Here is a 16,724-nt window from a genome sequence, read left to right on the forward strand (position 1 = left end):
CCTTTAATTGTTCTACTTATTTTTTCGTATTTATAACAAAGACAATTTATAAAAAAAAATTATGAAATCAGTGAAATTTAATATAATTAATTAATTTCTTTAATATATGTAGAATCATTTTTTCCTCATAATAGAGAGTATTGTTTTTTCTTCACCATAGAAAAGTCCTGATAATTTGTAAAATTTAATTAAAATGCATTGATAAGTAAAATTTTATCACCCAATTATAAATTTTTATTTATGATAAAAATTGTTAATAATTGTTTTAAAAGTTATATTTTAAGGTCATTTTCAATTGATTAAAAATGCAACCGGCTTCACTTAAAAAGTGACGACAAAATAACATCCAACCTTACACGGCTCGGAGGCAGCAGAAGGAATTAATATGAAATAAAGCAAGGAATACAAACACTATATACTTTTTCGAAATAGCAGGCAGAATAAATCGGGCATTCTTGCCAACTATAATTCATTAAAGAATCAAGAAATCCTAATCTCAATTAATATTAATGTCATGCTTCTCAAAATTGAACACAATAATTTACGGCAGTTGGCCAACACTGAACAATGTTATAGCCCAAAGATAAGCACGAAGGGAAATAATCAGATACAATTTTGCTCTCAACGCTTAAAATTGAAAGAGTATACTGTATTTAAGAAAATATTGCACCCGGAAAAAGGTACTGAGTGGAGAATTGAAAAGAAAAAAATAGTAAGAAATACAATTGCAAAAAAGGCTAGGACTAGAACTAGAACAATTAATCTTTCCTTTTCTCTGAGTGTGTGTGCTGAGCTAGTGTAGGACGCCTCTCAGCAAGAAAACGTTTTGTACTCTCAAGGACACCAAAGAATATTGAACCACCTATGCCTATCCATAGTACTCTGGGACCAATACCCTGCAACAAATGTAAGATTATAATTTTTAAGCATCAAAATATATTTCTTGCCACGTGGCAGTACCCTTCATTTGGATCATGCTACTTCACTAGCTAGCTAAAAAACATACCTTCAAAAAGGCACGAGGTCCTTCTTCCTTAATAATGGTTTGAACACAGTCTGCGATTCCCTTATATTGGTTTGCAGATCCCTTGAGGAGGAAAATAGGAACTTATGAATGACTTGATAATTCACATTGAATATTATTATTGATTTGCTTGTAGATTAGCCATATACAGAAGGTATCATTTCTGCATTTGTGTATGGAGAAAGATGGCTACCTTGTAAAAACAAGATTAAAAAAAGAAAGTTCACAGCTTACTTGAACCATTAACCTTGTCTTGATGACATCAAGGGGGGTAGTTATAGCTCCAGTTAGTGCACCTACAAGAAACAAAGCAGTTAGTCACATCTCAACAAAAGGCTTAGTTGGACTTGCAATAATGCTTAACAAATCAAACATAAAGAAAACTAAAATACAGCAATTTAACCTCCAAGAATCCTTATTAACCATTTCCCCTCCCCTTCAAAAAATTAAAAATGGGAATGAAAAATAATACAAGCAACAAATGGTTTTGTGTTAGCATATGTTAGGTTACAGGTGCCCATGTCTGAAATTTTGGAGGTGCATGTTTTGTCTACTCAATCATGCAAATAGCCAAATACTTCAAATAAAATAAGTCGCTTATTACCAAATAAACAATAGTAAGTTTATTTTTTTGTTTGCACCAAGGATATTTCTCAACTGATAATTAAAGACTAATTCCTCTTGAGACATAAAGATCTCGGAAATGGATTTTGCCTCTCCCAACAAAATCTTCTCTATACATACAGTCAAGAATCAAACTCTTAGCAACATGTTTAAAGAACTCAACTATCTACCAACTATGGAAGACTTTGTTGATATATTAATTATTAAGTTTTATTAAGCATTACCTATTCATTTCTCCACTGTGTAACAAACACAAGGTATGAAGATATAGAAATTGGAGATTGAAGATGATTAACATTCCTCTAACCCACTCAAGCACTCGTTCCATTATGTTTGTGCCCACTTTGTCCATTGGGAGACAGTTAACATGGTGATTCTGATTCACTATAGACTACTACTACAAAAGATGAGTTTGCAGAATCTATGGAAGCAATAAGTGATAAAAACACATATCAATGTCATATATGTATAAGGTATATTGTAACTATAGTAAATATCTTGGATATTATTAGGATAGATAAATATCTCATTTTATCTATGATATTTTTTCCTACTTCCCTTTTTTTTTATGTTAGTTCCCTATTTCCCTCAATCGGCTCGGTCATTTACCCCACAGGAGGGGATTAGTGCATGTATTACAACACACTGAATTGTAAAAGTTCCTTTCTTTCTAGTATAGCACAATTTATACTCATTATATAATTTTTTATTTATATCGTTCAGTGGGGCCATGCATGAATAATAAATGCAGTACTTTGCCATGAAAGCATCGTGTAGATCAGGAAACTAAAAGAAATAAGATCCAGGTTCTCTACATAAACCGCTTTTTTTTGTTCATTTTTTATTTTAACTGATCACCCAAGCACGGGAGGGAAGGAATGCAACTGTCACCTTGCAATGGCACAAATTTTAGACAGTAAATGCTACTGTGTAAAACAACCATACACCATACAAGATTAATTCACATTGTGAGGATAAGAAACTGGCTTTTATATCTTAGATGCAAAAAACGTCTGTGTTTAAAGCATAAGCTCATCATTGCTATCTAGAAATGAAACTTAATATGTATATCCACACATTACTCTATAATTCATGTATAAAAATATGCCTATAATCCCAACATTACCTGCAAAAGCGCCAATAATTGCATTTTCTGGATCATTCAGATTTCTTCGTGCCTAGCAAGAATGTAAGTCACATCACCAATCATGAAATGAAACAGAGTAGTAAACAACAGCTTTGGTTTCTTTGATCAACTCCAAACAACTATATGTCACATGAATGACATGATGATATTAATTCTTTTAATTTGAATTACAACATTGAATTCACGCTAAAAATTATGGAAGAATATAAGAGGAGGGTCAAAATTTTAATAGTGAAACAACTTGAGGAATTTACCGCAAGCATATAACCTATTCGAATCTGCTCGTAGATGCAAAACTGAATAGCATCAAAGGGCAAATCCCGCAACAAAAAAGATCCATACCCCTGTGATTTCAAAGATCAATATCAAAGAAACATTTTAACTTATCATTGCAGACATGAGAGGAACAGAATTTATCAAAAAAGCATTAAAAAGGGGAGATGGTGAACTTCATACAGCATAAAATCCTTTAAAGCCTTCCTTAGAAGCAATAAAGCGAACAGCCCCAGAAGCAGAAGTGAACTGCCCAGTTTGCATTCGTTGCTTGATAACCTAGGAACATGTAAAACTATGAAGTTCTCCAGTCCAGTGAAACAGTTTTCAACCATGGAAATGTCATTCTTAGAAATAAGAGAATTTATTTACCTCTGTTGGAACACGAATCAGTGAAGCAGCAATGCCCCCAATGGCACCTGCAGTCTAATGAAATTGAAAAAATACCATAAGATTTTTATCCCCATAAAAAATGATAAAATTTTACAAGAAGAAAAGTATATGCCAGCAAAAAAAAATGATAAAATAGACAAAGTATCACCTCCAATACAAGCCAAATAAATGCCAAAGACTTCACAGGACCATAATTGGTCTGAATTCAGACTTGAAAGCAATAACAGGTCTTTAATTCACTTAAATTTTCGTATACCAATTGGAATTTTTGGCGAAGAGATGATATTTTTTTCTCTTATTCATATGGAGTCATACAATGCTAGAATATAAAAAGGTACGAGTTTGGTTAAGAAATGTCAACCAATCTACAACAGTTCAGGATAAAATAGGAGAAAAATATGGGATAAAAAACTGAAATATTATTTTGTTCAGCATTGGATAATTTAGATCTTATCATAATTATAACGAATCTTAACTTTCCTAACAAACATTTAGACAATATCTTCATAACAATGTTTATATAAGCAGTATCTTACCAAATGAGTTAAAGCACTCAGGTTTTCAGGAAATATCCTTAGCAATTTCTGCTTTATAGGTTCATAAACTCCAACAAATAAAGCAGACGCCCTGTACATTTAAAAGCAACATAAAGGTGTTAAAGAAATAACCTAGATGTGATTCACAAATTCATTTTTTGATAAGCATGAAATGAAAACTTGTGAAAATCACTTAAAAGACAAATTAATCAAAATTGAAACTAATCAAATTTTCATTTAGACAAATAGGCATAATCTATGTAAATATGATGTAAAAATCTTCCAAATCAATTAAATCAACACTTTATCTCATTATATGACATATAAATGCAAATATTGCTTGTCTGCTTCACACCCTAATGCAAGAAGCCAAGACCATAATAGGGTTAAGAGCCTTGCATATTACCAAATGAGATACCAAGAATCCATGAGTGGAAAATAATCTACAATACATTGGGGGAACACATTAATAAAGTAGAGTTAAACAATGCTTAGGAGTACATATATTTCCAACATGGAGTTTTCAATCTGTTGTTTTCCCTACATCAATATTACCTTGCACAATTTCCAAGTATCCAAATCCAGCTATTTCAACAAATAAATGGCAAATAGTGTTGGTCTGTGTGACATTTTCCAACCACAACCAAGATTCAAATAAATTAAATTTCATAATCTGCTCATGTTTGAACAATATATTAAAAGTATTATCAAATAACTATGCTAAATTCTTATGATTTACACGAACACACAAGCTCACGAGATATTTTGTATTTTGGTTCTTATCAGCGACAGGGTGATTCCAAACTTCTCTATCAAACAAACTTCAATAAACTGCTTAAGTCCCACTTTCACTGAATGTCATTAATCTTATCATCTTCACAAAACAAACCACCAGAAATTCTGCTATGAAAACAGCCCCAAATGTTTTGGCAATTTATGGATATATGCAAATAGCAGGATGTAACAAAAGAGACAAGTAAACAAGGCAAACAAAAAATATGGTGGTTTGTCCTTTGTCTGGGTCCATGGTCAAAGACAACAAATAATTACCAATATGCAAAATTCTGGAGAATACAAATTAGTGGCATAACTGCACTTTAAGAACACACCCCAACTACACGTGTTGCCTATTTAAGAGTGAAATAAAACCTTACTAAGCAAACTCAATATCCAGTCTTTGTAAGGATCGATCAATCTCTGATTCCAAAGGCAAGTACATACTGGATGATTTATATCATAAATAAACAAGTCATGCTTGATTCAAAAAATTGGGGAAATTGAGTGAAGTCACACTTTATTACACTATATTATCTGACTCCATGTCTCTACAAAGACTTCTTTTTAAGACATACTGCCAGCACCACCTACAAAAAGGGGCAATGCTGAATGCCAGCCAGAAGAACTACAATCCCTTAGCCACCTCTCTTCACAGGATGCAAACATCTCTCAAACAGTCAAACTAACCAAATAAATCCTCTTTCTTCATCCTATATGCACTACATAAGAATATGTCATTTTTCAAATATCTTTGCCACTGAATTGCGAAAATGAAAGAGAAAGAAACCACTAAAAATATGATTTTGCAGTCAAAATTTAGAAATTCACACAAGAAGTTTTCTTTTTCTTCAAGAAAGAACGTTCATACAAAATGGCTGCCTCTCGAGTTAGATCACTAAGCAGAAATTCAATGAATCATCATCAATGGAAATAAATTTATATGCCTTAAGCATGCCAACAACTTTCTGACTTCTTTCAAAGATGATTGGATTTTTCAAAAATTTCTAATTAACATAAAACCTAGAATGTTTGAAACATCATGCTATCCATGAGGTTCTCACGGTAAGACACCAGCAAGGTTCCCTGCCAATCCAGAGTAAAGGCCTTTCAATAATAGTTTTTCTCCTCCACGAGCAGCCTAGGAAAAAAAATATATATCATCAGCACATTTTATGTCAAGTCAACCTGCATACACAAATACATGCATGTATACATACATGCACACACAAAGGGGCATGGCAACATAATTGTGTGGTCAGTGATCATAAACTAAAAGTAAATGCCATGAATAGCACAACTAAAATTTCTTAACCCAAATTTAGCATATAGAAAAAATTATTCAAATTCAGAGAAGTCCACTAACCATATTCTGTAATTCAACTAAACAAGCATTCCATAAGTATTTAATGTTGACAATCAAATATTGTTAACTAATTACATGAAACAACTTTTATAGTTATTCCTATTTACTTAATGCTAAATTTCATCTTAGAACCGATTGCCAATAAATGAAGTTGTCCAATAAGTATATAAATCACACTCAATAACTGAGGAAAGAGATGTGAGACTTTCCAACACCTCCCTACATAGATGTTTGTTGGACTAGGCAATCACATAAACTATGGAAACACTGAAACAGTGCATATCCCTTCCACAAACCTTGGAAGTGACTGAAACAGTGCAGATGTTTGTGGGACTTTCCATACACCTCGCCCCTCCTACCGAACCCACCCCACACAGCACACACAAATGCAGTGAATATTCCCTCCAAGAACCACGAAAGAAACTAAAATGGGCTATAACCTCTGATATCAAATTAGAAACAGATTGGGCTTAACTCACTCCCTAAAGCTTGTTAAAAGGAGGATTATCAAAGTCTTGCAAAAAGTATTCAGATCATATTCCTTGTCAATGTGGGACATCTTAACACTCATCTTTCCAAAATAAAATATTGCAGTATTTTTGTCAAGAATCCTGCCTAGCTGGCACTGATGCAAAGCCTCATCACTTTGCATCAAGACTCCAGCATCAGATAGTAATCAGTATAATGCATAGTAAAGCACAACCACTAATCTTCATTAGGATTTGTTTTGTCAAAAAAAACATGCCTGCAGACGTGTTTTTATTGTGTCGATTGGGTATAAAGCTGTTTCAACAACAACTCCAGCAGTACCTCCAGCAATAACACCCTCTGCAAATTCCATCTGGCTAATCAGAAAGATTGAAATGCGATAAACTCGTCAAGAATATAGTACTGTCTACCAACTTATCAAGAAAGTAAAACAATATTTAAAAAGGGCAAAAAATTCCAGTTCTTCACTTCATATATGAAAAGTTGGGCAATAGCATCTTAGTGTTGGTCAGCCTTCTACTTAAAGAGGGCCTAATAGTTATTTACAAATATGATCTTTAGCCATGTCCTGAAAAAGCATTCATTAATAATGCTCCCTCTCATAAAGAGAAGAAAAAGAAGTATACCATCAATGCAGATAAAATAATTTCTAGACTTTGGTGTATAACTGATATGCTTTATGCAGATTTTTGACATGTACTCTGCATATCTACTCACCTAATTTCTTATGTAGGCAGTGAATATTTTATGTTTTGTGTCCAAATCACAGATGAACTACATAAACAAACCAAACTGAAAGTACAATACCTACTAAAATCATATTTGACTGTATGGAACGCCAACACAGATAAAATTTCTTAGCTAGGAACAACACCAAAGAAGATGTTATACTTACCGAATAAAGTGCGTAAGAAGTCAAATGGTTTTTTCTCCATGCTAACTGATGCAAAAGAGTTTCTCATAACTAAATTCTGTTTTCTCTTTGTACAAGCATCTGCAAAACCATATATCCTGCAAAAATGAGAAGCAGATAGCGCAAACCAGCAGCAAACAGAGTGCTAAAATAACACATGAACACAAGATTCTCACCCTTCACCATATAGATCTGTCTGCTAAATCATTTCACTAAACAACAAATATGCTAACTATTAACAAGAGTGGTTTATTCTATAAAAAAAAAAGTTAGGTTTATATGTAAAAAATATACCCCCTTTTCACTGACCACAGTAAAATCAGTAATTTTTTTATTCCTCCCCAAATATAATCCCAATTTCTAACTTGTATATTCTTAGAATTTAGGATTTTAGCCTAGTACCCCACTTATATACATTATTTTAGTTATATCACTAGTCAATGTGAAATCTCCAACATCATCACACTAAAGACTGGACATATCAAGCATGAAGTTTGCAAAATTAGACATATGTGAGTGATCCGATAACACTTGACCTGATAAGTCCAATAACAATTACTAAGATAGAATCGGATACCATTTTAGAATTTTGGGTTTGGGACTAACACAACCCCAAAAGCTAAGGTTGTCCCTTCATTTGTACACTATTTTAGTCATATCACTGGTAAACATGAGATCTCCAACATGTATGTTGAATTAAAAAGACCTCTGGTTTCTAATGGGACAACTTGAATCAATATATCATAAATCCTAGTAAGGGTAACAATTATGAGCAGCAATAATCAACTCAATCAAAATCACTGCAGTGCAACTTCCCCCGGTCTCCACATATACTATATATCCTATAATTGTGAAATCAATTAGCTCCCCCAGTATTTGCGCCAATAGGATAATAATCCTAACTAAAAGAAAAGTGAAAGAAGGAAAATCACCTCTTACACCAATCATAAGACACATGCCCCAACCCTAAATAGTAAGGAGCGATAAACCTCGCATTTATAAATTTTCATTTTCATACAAATACAATGCAAGTATCCCACGTCCTAAATTCACATACACATTTACACAAGACAACGTTGAAAAAACAAATGTGTTACCAACCTGGTAATGAAATGGCTGAGTCCTTAACCATAACGGACAGTGTAAAGGGACCCATCAAGGTCCAATGACTCAACCACTAACCAAATAACAAACTAACTGAATTAATTAGAATTTAACAAACAAAACAAAAACAAAAACAACCACTACAGAGGTTGTTTTAAGTATATTGTGAAGAGAGAGCGAGTGTTTACCGCAGAAGAGAAGAGTGATTGATATAGCTAATACAAGAGAAGTGAAGAAATGAGAGCAACGGATAAAAGTATGAGTCTGCAGAAACAACATGTTATCTTTGTTTTATAAATTTACGGAAAAAGTTTAACGTACCACCGGGTATGTATTTACCAACCGTAATTTAAAGACTAAATGAAAAATTCAACAAAAAAAAATCAAGAATTAAAATTAGTAAAAAAAAATTGGTTAAGATTTAAAGTAAAAATAGAGAAAAGTTTATAAAATAAAAAAAATAATGTTACTACTTTAATATCAATATAATTAAAATTAATATTTAATTATCAAAAGCTTATAGTAAATAACATTATAATAATATAGAAATAAAGTGTACATCTTGTAGTCGAAAAAAATAAAAATAAAAAGTGTATTACCTCATGATTTTTGGTTATTAATTTTAAGCTACTGTGTAAACTATGCTTATAAACTAAAAAAGATAACAACTTTTAGTTAAAAAACATAAATATCAAAACGGTCTTTGAGTGTAATATAGTAATATCTAATATTATTAATTAAAGTAAAATTATTAACTTTAAAAGTTAATTGAGTAAAAAAAAATTGATTATCAAAATTGTATATTAAGTAACATTAATATGAGTAATTTAAAGCGTCATTAAATATAATAAATTCATTAAATTTCATTAGATCCAACCGTTATCATAAAACTTAATTTTTCTATCATCGGTTCATATTTTTTCAACTATAGCTTACATACCTAGTTATGTACTTGATTTATGTATAAAAAAAAATAGATGATTTGAAAAAACATATATTATTGATCTGAATTTAAACATCAACTTTTTATATATTAAATAGATCTTTAACGTTTTAGAAGATTTTCTTTGATAGGAGATTTTTAGAAATGTTTTTAATTTTTTATTTAATTATAATTATTTATTAATTAAATTTTAATATTTTAAAATAAATTATTACAAATAAAAATAATATTATTCTATAATATAAATTATTTATCATAGATTTAAATATAATTTATATATTGTCTAAAAAATAATATAATTTATAAGTTTAAAAATACTTATTTATATAAATTTTAAATATAATTTCTATATTTAAATATAATATTTATTTATATATGAAATTTATTCTAAATTTCAGTTATGGATAATAAATATTTAACTTGTATATTGCAAATGGTAAAAATAAAATGCTAGTTATAAAAGTTGCCAAATCTAGCCACCTTTAACTTACCTTATTTTATAATTAATTTGAAATATTTAATCATAATTTTGATAATTTTATATTAATAATATATTTTTTAAGAGAATAATATAGATTTAAAACTAAAAAAATATAAATACTATAATAATAATGTTTTTCTAAAAGAATAATAAAACGAGTAATTAAAAAAAAAAAGATTCATAATATTTTAGTTAATTAATATTTAAGGATGTAGATTGAAAAATAATTTGCTAAGTACATACAACGATCTATTCATTTTAATTTAGTCTTAAAAATAAATATTTTATAGACAACGGTTGGATGTATGAATATTATAATAATAAAATTATTATTAAATATTTCTAAAAGTTTGAAAATATCTATTTTTTATAATATTTAATGCTATAATAATAATATTAATATATCTAACTTTTATCTATAAAATATTTATTTTTAATGTTATTATTGTGTTTTATTATAGTATTTTTGTATTCAAATATATTTAACATTATTTTGAATATATATATATATATATATATATATATATATATACTAACTTAAAATTATTAAAAATACATAATTAAGAGTACTAATGTTAAATATTTTAATTGTAATAATAAAATATTTAATTGTTGTCATTAGTACTCTTAATTATGTATTTTTAATAATTTTAAGTTAGTAATATATATATATATATATATAAGGATTATAATAACATCGGTGTAACTTTTACTAAGTATTGCACCTTTCAATAACTTTTATATTAAATTGAATTTTGTAAATCCAATCTTGAAGGTAATCAAAGTGTTCATATTTTAGTTTATTTGAAATGAATATATTATGTCAATTTTATTTTATAAAAATGAAGTATCAAATCATCTTTAATTAATATAAGATTTTGTATATATGCTATAAGAGTAAAAAACTTTAAATCTAATGGTTGAATTTACAAAATTCACATTTAATATAAAGTTACTAAGCGGTATAATACTTAGTAAAAGTTATACAGATGTTATTATAACATTTTTCATACATACGTACACACACATATATATATATATATATATATATATATATATATATATATATATATCAATAAGTAGATATTTCTTGAAGTTTAGTTTACATAGGAATTTTTTAAAAATAGCAAATTTGATCTCTATATTTTTGTGTTAATTTGTAATTATAGTCTCTTTATTTCAAAGTAAAGACATAAAGTTTTTTAATTTTAAAAATATAAAATTTTCTTTATATATTCAATTTGGCATTTGGTGGGGTGTGGACATTGAAGGGGTAGGTCAAATGAAATAGAGTTGGGAATATAAACGAGTATGAATAATCTATGAATTCAAATCAACCAAAACTAATTCAATTTTTTAAAGGTTCAGGTCATATCCAATTCATTCGGATTAAAATTTAATACTATATGGTTGGATAATAAGTGTGTATTTTTTATTTTTTACCAATGGGTCAACCAAATATGTTAATAATAATAATAACAACAATAATAATAATAATCTACAAGCTAATACTAGTTAGTGATGTTTAACACTCATTCTTTTTGCAAATTTATTTTTTCAACCATGTTTATAAACTACTATATTGCTTGCAGTGCTTAAGCAAATTTGTAATTGTCCAACAAAGTCAATTATGTTTTAATTTGACATTACAGTGATCTTTGACATTGTGATAATACATCATATTTGTTTTAAATTTTATTTTGTATTAATGTTTTTTTCATTTATAATATAATAATGAAACCGCTCTTTTGCTTGCGGTGTTTAAGCAAATTTGCAATTGTTCAACAAAGTTAATTATGTTTTAATTTTACATTATAGTGGTCTTTAACATTGTGACAATACATCATATTTGTTTTAAATTTTATTTTGTATTAATGTTGACTGATTGGACCGTTAATAGTGTACTAAATAAAAAATTTATAATTTAATTTGTATTATTGTTTATTTTATAAATTGATAATATTGAATTTGCAACAATATGTTAAATGATTCAATTTTATTATGAAATATTTAAATTTTTACTAAGAAAATAATTATGTTAATATGATTGACTCAACTGAATTTAACTTATTTATAATTGTATTGGTTTGAGTTGTATTTCACAATCAAAATGTATAAATTTGGTCCAATTTTAGTTATTAAAATATGATTTGGTTGACTAATGGATTCATCTAAATCTAACCTATTTACACTTCTAAATAGAATATTTGTAGTGAAAAGATGTTAATGTTAGAAGAAGAATGTTTGAAATAGTTTGCAGAAAGTATGAACCCTCAGTTAAAAAAAATATAAGGATATTTATGAAGATTTTTTTTTATTTAAATAATGCTATATTATTAAGCATGTATATATCAAGAGTATAATTTATAGTATAATTCAAATTTTGTTTATATTTAGTTAAGTTTTCATTTACTAGAAAAATAAGGTTTGGAAAGTCTATAATGGAAAAATTCATTTTGAAAAGCAAATCTTGTTAAAATTACATATTATATTTGTATAAGTGAGTCTTTTATGTGGCCTAATTATCATTCTTCATGTTTAACGGTTAGTAATGGGAGTTATCTCACATTATGACGGATTTTTTGGTGAGGAAAGTGATTACACATAACATCTTCGGTGTATATATGTTTATATTCTTCGTCTGTTATATATTTATGTTTTTCCCATAACCCATGAGTAGTTAAAATCACCGTAGCCATGTTTATCTTATTCTACATACCTTTTTTTTTCTTCTAAATTGACTATTTAGGTTTTATTTAAATTATTTGGTCTTTGTTTTTTACTATTAATATTTATTGTGGATTGATCATCTATAATGCAAATTCTTGATATCGAATGTTGTTTGAAATCGTGAACAAAAAGAAAAACCTAATAAACTTTATATTTAGAGATAGTATAAGATTTGTTAGCCATTTTATTTTTGCCTTTTATCGTAACGTAAGTCTTTTGGTTAACATTATAAGGGATCGAGAGACAAATTAAATGATTTAGATTTTCACACATAAGAAATTAGGGTTTAAGTAATTTTATGAGTTATTGAAATAATTTAAATTAAAACCTAGTAATCAATTTTTAGGTGTGTGTAATGATAACATAGTGAAATCAAATTCCAACGTTTTAATCAAACTAGTTCAAACTAATTTTTTTATACTTTTTTATTTAGTTGAAAATTCTTACAAATCCAAAATTATTTATTTATTCTTTAAATTGAGGTCTTTACTTTAATTTTTACAATGACCAATCCTAACATGAATAATATATATTACATATGTGACATATTTTTTATTTGTTTCACGTGTTAACGGTCAATGATGTGATATATTATATATGTGTCACACTATAAAATATATTGTCTATTTATAAGGAACATATCCCTTATAGTCAAATACGTACATTTTATAGTATATCATGTCTATCTATAAGAGATATGACACTTTTTTGTTTTTACAAAACACACATTTAATTGGAACTATATTTTTGGTTCATCTCATTAAGTCAAGCCATTAAAATTATATTCTTTGATGTTACACATGTTTCAAACAATCCACTGAATCACAAATCCCATACCAATAAATTGATTTAATCTCTATATATACTTTTTTTTTCTTTTTTTAGTTTATATAATTTTAGAACTTTACCTTTTTTAGTCTTATAGCAATAGATGTAATGGATTAAAAAGAAATAAAAACGGTACATATAAGAACTAAAATACAACGTTTATAGCTATAATGATTAAAAAATAAGTTTTATTATATTATATAAACCAAGAAGATATTTAAACCATTTAATTTTTTTTTGGTATTTTTGTTAATGCCAAATTTCTTATTTGCTTTATATTATTAACTTGTTGAAACAAAATTACCTTTCGATATTTAAAGATTTTCTATACATAACCATATTATTGATGATTGGAATGAAATAATGGCATATCTACAAACATTACTTCAAGCATTCACTATTTTTTCTCTCTTATGATGGCTTATATAGATTTAAATTTACAACAACTAAACTATTTGGATTTATCATCGCTAATCCCTTGCCCACTAACCAATAAGTTTTTACACAAATGTTGTGAAAATCAAGGTGAACCCTAATAAAATGCCTCCCACCTTCTGCATTGCTCTAAGAATGTTTCCACTGCTAACTATTGCTATAGGGAACACGCAATTTTGTTCTGATGGGTCCTCTGATACAATAGTGGCCAACCCTTTGAAATCACACGCCTCAACACTTTGATCATTTATTTGAAAGTATTGATTGAAAGCATATGAAGCGTTACCAGCTTTATCTAATTTATCACAAGAACGAGCAACACCTAAGCTTGTGCAATCACCACCTGCACAAGCATAACTTACTGAATCTTCCACCTTATCCTTGTCAGCATTATGTTTAAGGACACACCATTTGCGCTCTTGGTAGATAACCCCTTTTGCTCCTATAGGCATTTTATCTTGTCCTTGGCCAGAAAAATCAATATGAAACTTAGGCTTTCCATCATAGCGAAAAATTCCCCAGTGACGCTCAAAATCACCTGGTGCAATACTCTTTGTGTTCTCATCCAAAAGAGAAAACAGATAAGTGTTTATAAGTCCCGGGTGAAGAGGAGACCCTTTCTTGGTTTTCATTTTCTTAAGGAACCCTTGATAGAACCTTACTGCATTTTTTGCATTGGCGTTTTTGTCACCATCAGTTGGCCATCCAATTTCACCTATAACGATGGACACATTTGGGTGACCCATCTTTTTTAGTGACCAAACAAGGGTATCTAAATTTGCATCAAACATGTTGGTATAATGCTCATTTTTGTCATCAGTAGTTTTACCATGACCATCAAAGAAAGCATAGTCCTCTGGAAAATCTTCATTTTGATATAAACTAAGAAATGGATATATGTTGACAAGAAATGGTGACTTCTTTTCATCAAGAAACTGCACTATTTGTTTCATAACATCATAAATGTCCTTGCGAAAATTCCCATCTGAGGGCTTGTTTGAACTAGACTCATAAACATCAGCATTCAAAGCTGTAGTCACCTTGATTTTGTCTCCAAAACCAGCCTTATCAATCGCCCTTTGAACATTTTTCATCGCTGGAAATGTGGTCTTTGTAAATGAACCATTGTAACTTTTCAAGAATGGCTCGTTTCCAACAGATACATATCTGCAACACAATAGTGAATATGAATAAGGTAGACAATAAAAAAATGATCTCTTAACAGCTTCATGATTATGTTGTTCATAATAATTAAAATATAAAAAAAATTAGAGTCTTATGTGAAGGAACTATATAACAAGAAACGTTATTTGTACGACAAATTTTAGAGACAGAAAAGAGTGAGGAGCGAAAGTATACGATGTAATAAATATATGTTGTTTTGGAGAGAAAATGTTGTATTTATATAAACTATGGTATGAATAACATGTGTTTCTATATGTTATATACCTGATTTTGACCCCTCCATCACGCATATGTTTGGTAATATTGTTTTTAAGCCAATCTTCTGCATTATCTTTATCTTTAGATAATTTCTTCAATTGATCATTGGGAATTCCAACCATAACTTCAATGTCTGTGCCAGAAAAAGCACTTAGAACCCAAGAATCTGCATCAAAAAGCTTTACCTTTTTAATTCCATTGTCCTTCAGCAAATTCACCACAATGGGAGGATCTAAAGGTTGGGATGATATCGAACCCCAATTGACTCCAATACCGGGTACCACAGTCGGTTCTCCTTGGCCACATTGTAGCTGGCAATGAGCCAAAACCAAAATCATATAAAACAACCACATAAAGGACAAGTGATATATCTAAGTCAAAGTAACAAACAAAACTAAAAGGTTAATTATCAAGTGAAAGCATTTGTTAAGATTAAATGATTGGCAACATTTGAGAAAAAAAGTTGAATGTTCCCAATCCTATGTATTTAATTAGCTATAATGTCTAAATAAAGTATTAAGAGTATTGGTTCTTAAGTTACCTACACGTAACTAACTTTCTATTTGTAAATGTAGCGTGCAATACTAATTTACTATTAATTTTTATATTTGAGATTGAAATTTATTCCCCTCGTAAAACTGCAAATAAAAGAATAGAACAAATAAATTCAGGCGAGTTCTCTGTTTTCTAAACAAATACAAAAATCAACATGCCTTGTATATTTTACCACAAAATCTGCTACCAAGTTGTATGCTCTGTAACATAAGGACTAGTGAATTTTTTTTATAAAAGAATTAATAATTGTCCATTTCATCCCTGAGAATATATATATATATATATATATATATATACACGAATTTTGATTTTTTTATTATTTAAAGTATAATTAAAAATAATTTACTAAAAATACAAATAGAAAATAATTTCCTAGTATGCAATATTTTTATCATGTGTATTATGTACGTGACTTAGATGATATAAGAAATTTGATCATTTGAGATAGTTTAAATGGAATTTATTTATTTGAGAGTCCATTTGATACTTTTTACTAATAAATCTTTCTCATCATTGTGACATGGCATTAAAGAGGTCATAATTTCTCATAGGTACTAAAATTTTATATACAAATATCTTTATATTGATATAATATTATTTATTTTAAATTTAAATTTTTATAATTTTATTTTTAATCATGTATTAAAATTTTTATTTAATAGAGAT

General features: G+C 28.7%; 2 protein-coding genes across 5 annotated transcripts; both read right to left on the bottom strand.

The window, feature by feature from the left end:
• Positions 1 to 500: 500 nt before the first annotated feature.
• Positions 501 to 8,937, bottom strand: SAMC1 (S-adenosylmethionine carrier 1). Of its 4 annotated transcripts, XM_020360207.3 has the most exons (13): positions 8,832 to 8,932; positions 8,641 to 8,716; positions 7,522 to 7,620; positions 6,883 to 6,965; positions 5,836 to 5,912; positions 3,998 to 4,088; positions 3,441 to 3,494; positions 3,252 to 3,347; positions 3,050 to 3,139; positions 2,775 to 2,826; positions 1,259 to 1,320; positions 1,007 to 1,087; positions 501 to 896 (listed from the first exon to the last, which is right to left on the bottom strand). In XM_020360207.3, the coding sequence occupies exons 2-13, from the start codon at positions 8,693 to 8,695 to the stop codon at positions 759 to 761; spliced, it is 978 nt and encodes a 325-aa protein (XP_020215796.2). In that variant the 5' UTR covers positions 8,696 to 8,716; positions 8,832 to 8,932; the 3' UTR covers positions 501 to 758. The 4 variants fall into 4 exon arrangements, with proteins under 4 accessions (XP_020215796.2, XP_020215797.2, XP_082925360.1 ...); XM_020360208.3 differs by lacking the exon at positions 8,641 to 8,716 and having other exon boundaries at positions 8,832 to 8,937; XM_083069234.1 differs by lacking the exon at positions 8,832 to 8,932 and having other exon boundaries at positions 8,641 to 8,732.
• A 4,924-nt stretch (positions 8,938 to 13,861) lies between these two features.
• LOC109799343 (glucan endo-1,3-beta-glucosidase 8) lies at positions 13,862 to 15,984 on the bottom strand. The gene is made up of 2 exons (XM_020359872.3): positions 15,510 to 15,984; positions 13,862 to 15,227 (listed from the first exon to the last, which is right to left on the bottom strand). The coding sequence occupies exons 1-2, from the start codon at positions 15,854 to 15,856 to the stop codon at positions 14,126 to 14,128; spliced, it is 1,449 nt and encodes a 482-aa protein (XP_020215461.1). The 5' UTR covers positions 15,857 to 15,984; the 3' UTR covers positions 13,862 to 14,125.
• Positions 15,985 to 16,724: the final 740 nt, after the last annotated feature.

This window comes from Cajanus cajan, chromosome 2 (assembly GCF_000230855.2).
Source record: "Cajanus cajan strain Asha chromosome 2, NIPB_CcT2T_4, whole genome shotgun sequence".
Classification (NCBI taxonomy): Eukaryota; Viridiplantae; Streptophyta; class Magnoliopsida; order Fabales; family Fabaceae; genus Cajanus; species Cajanus cajan.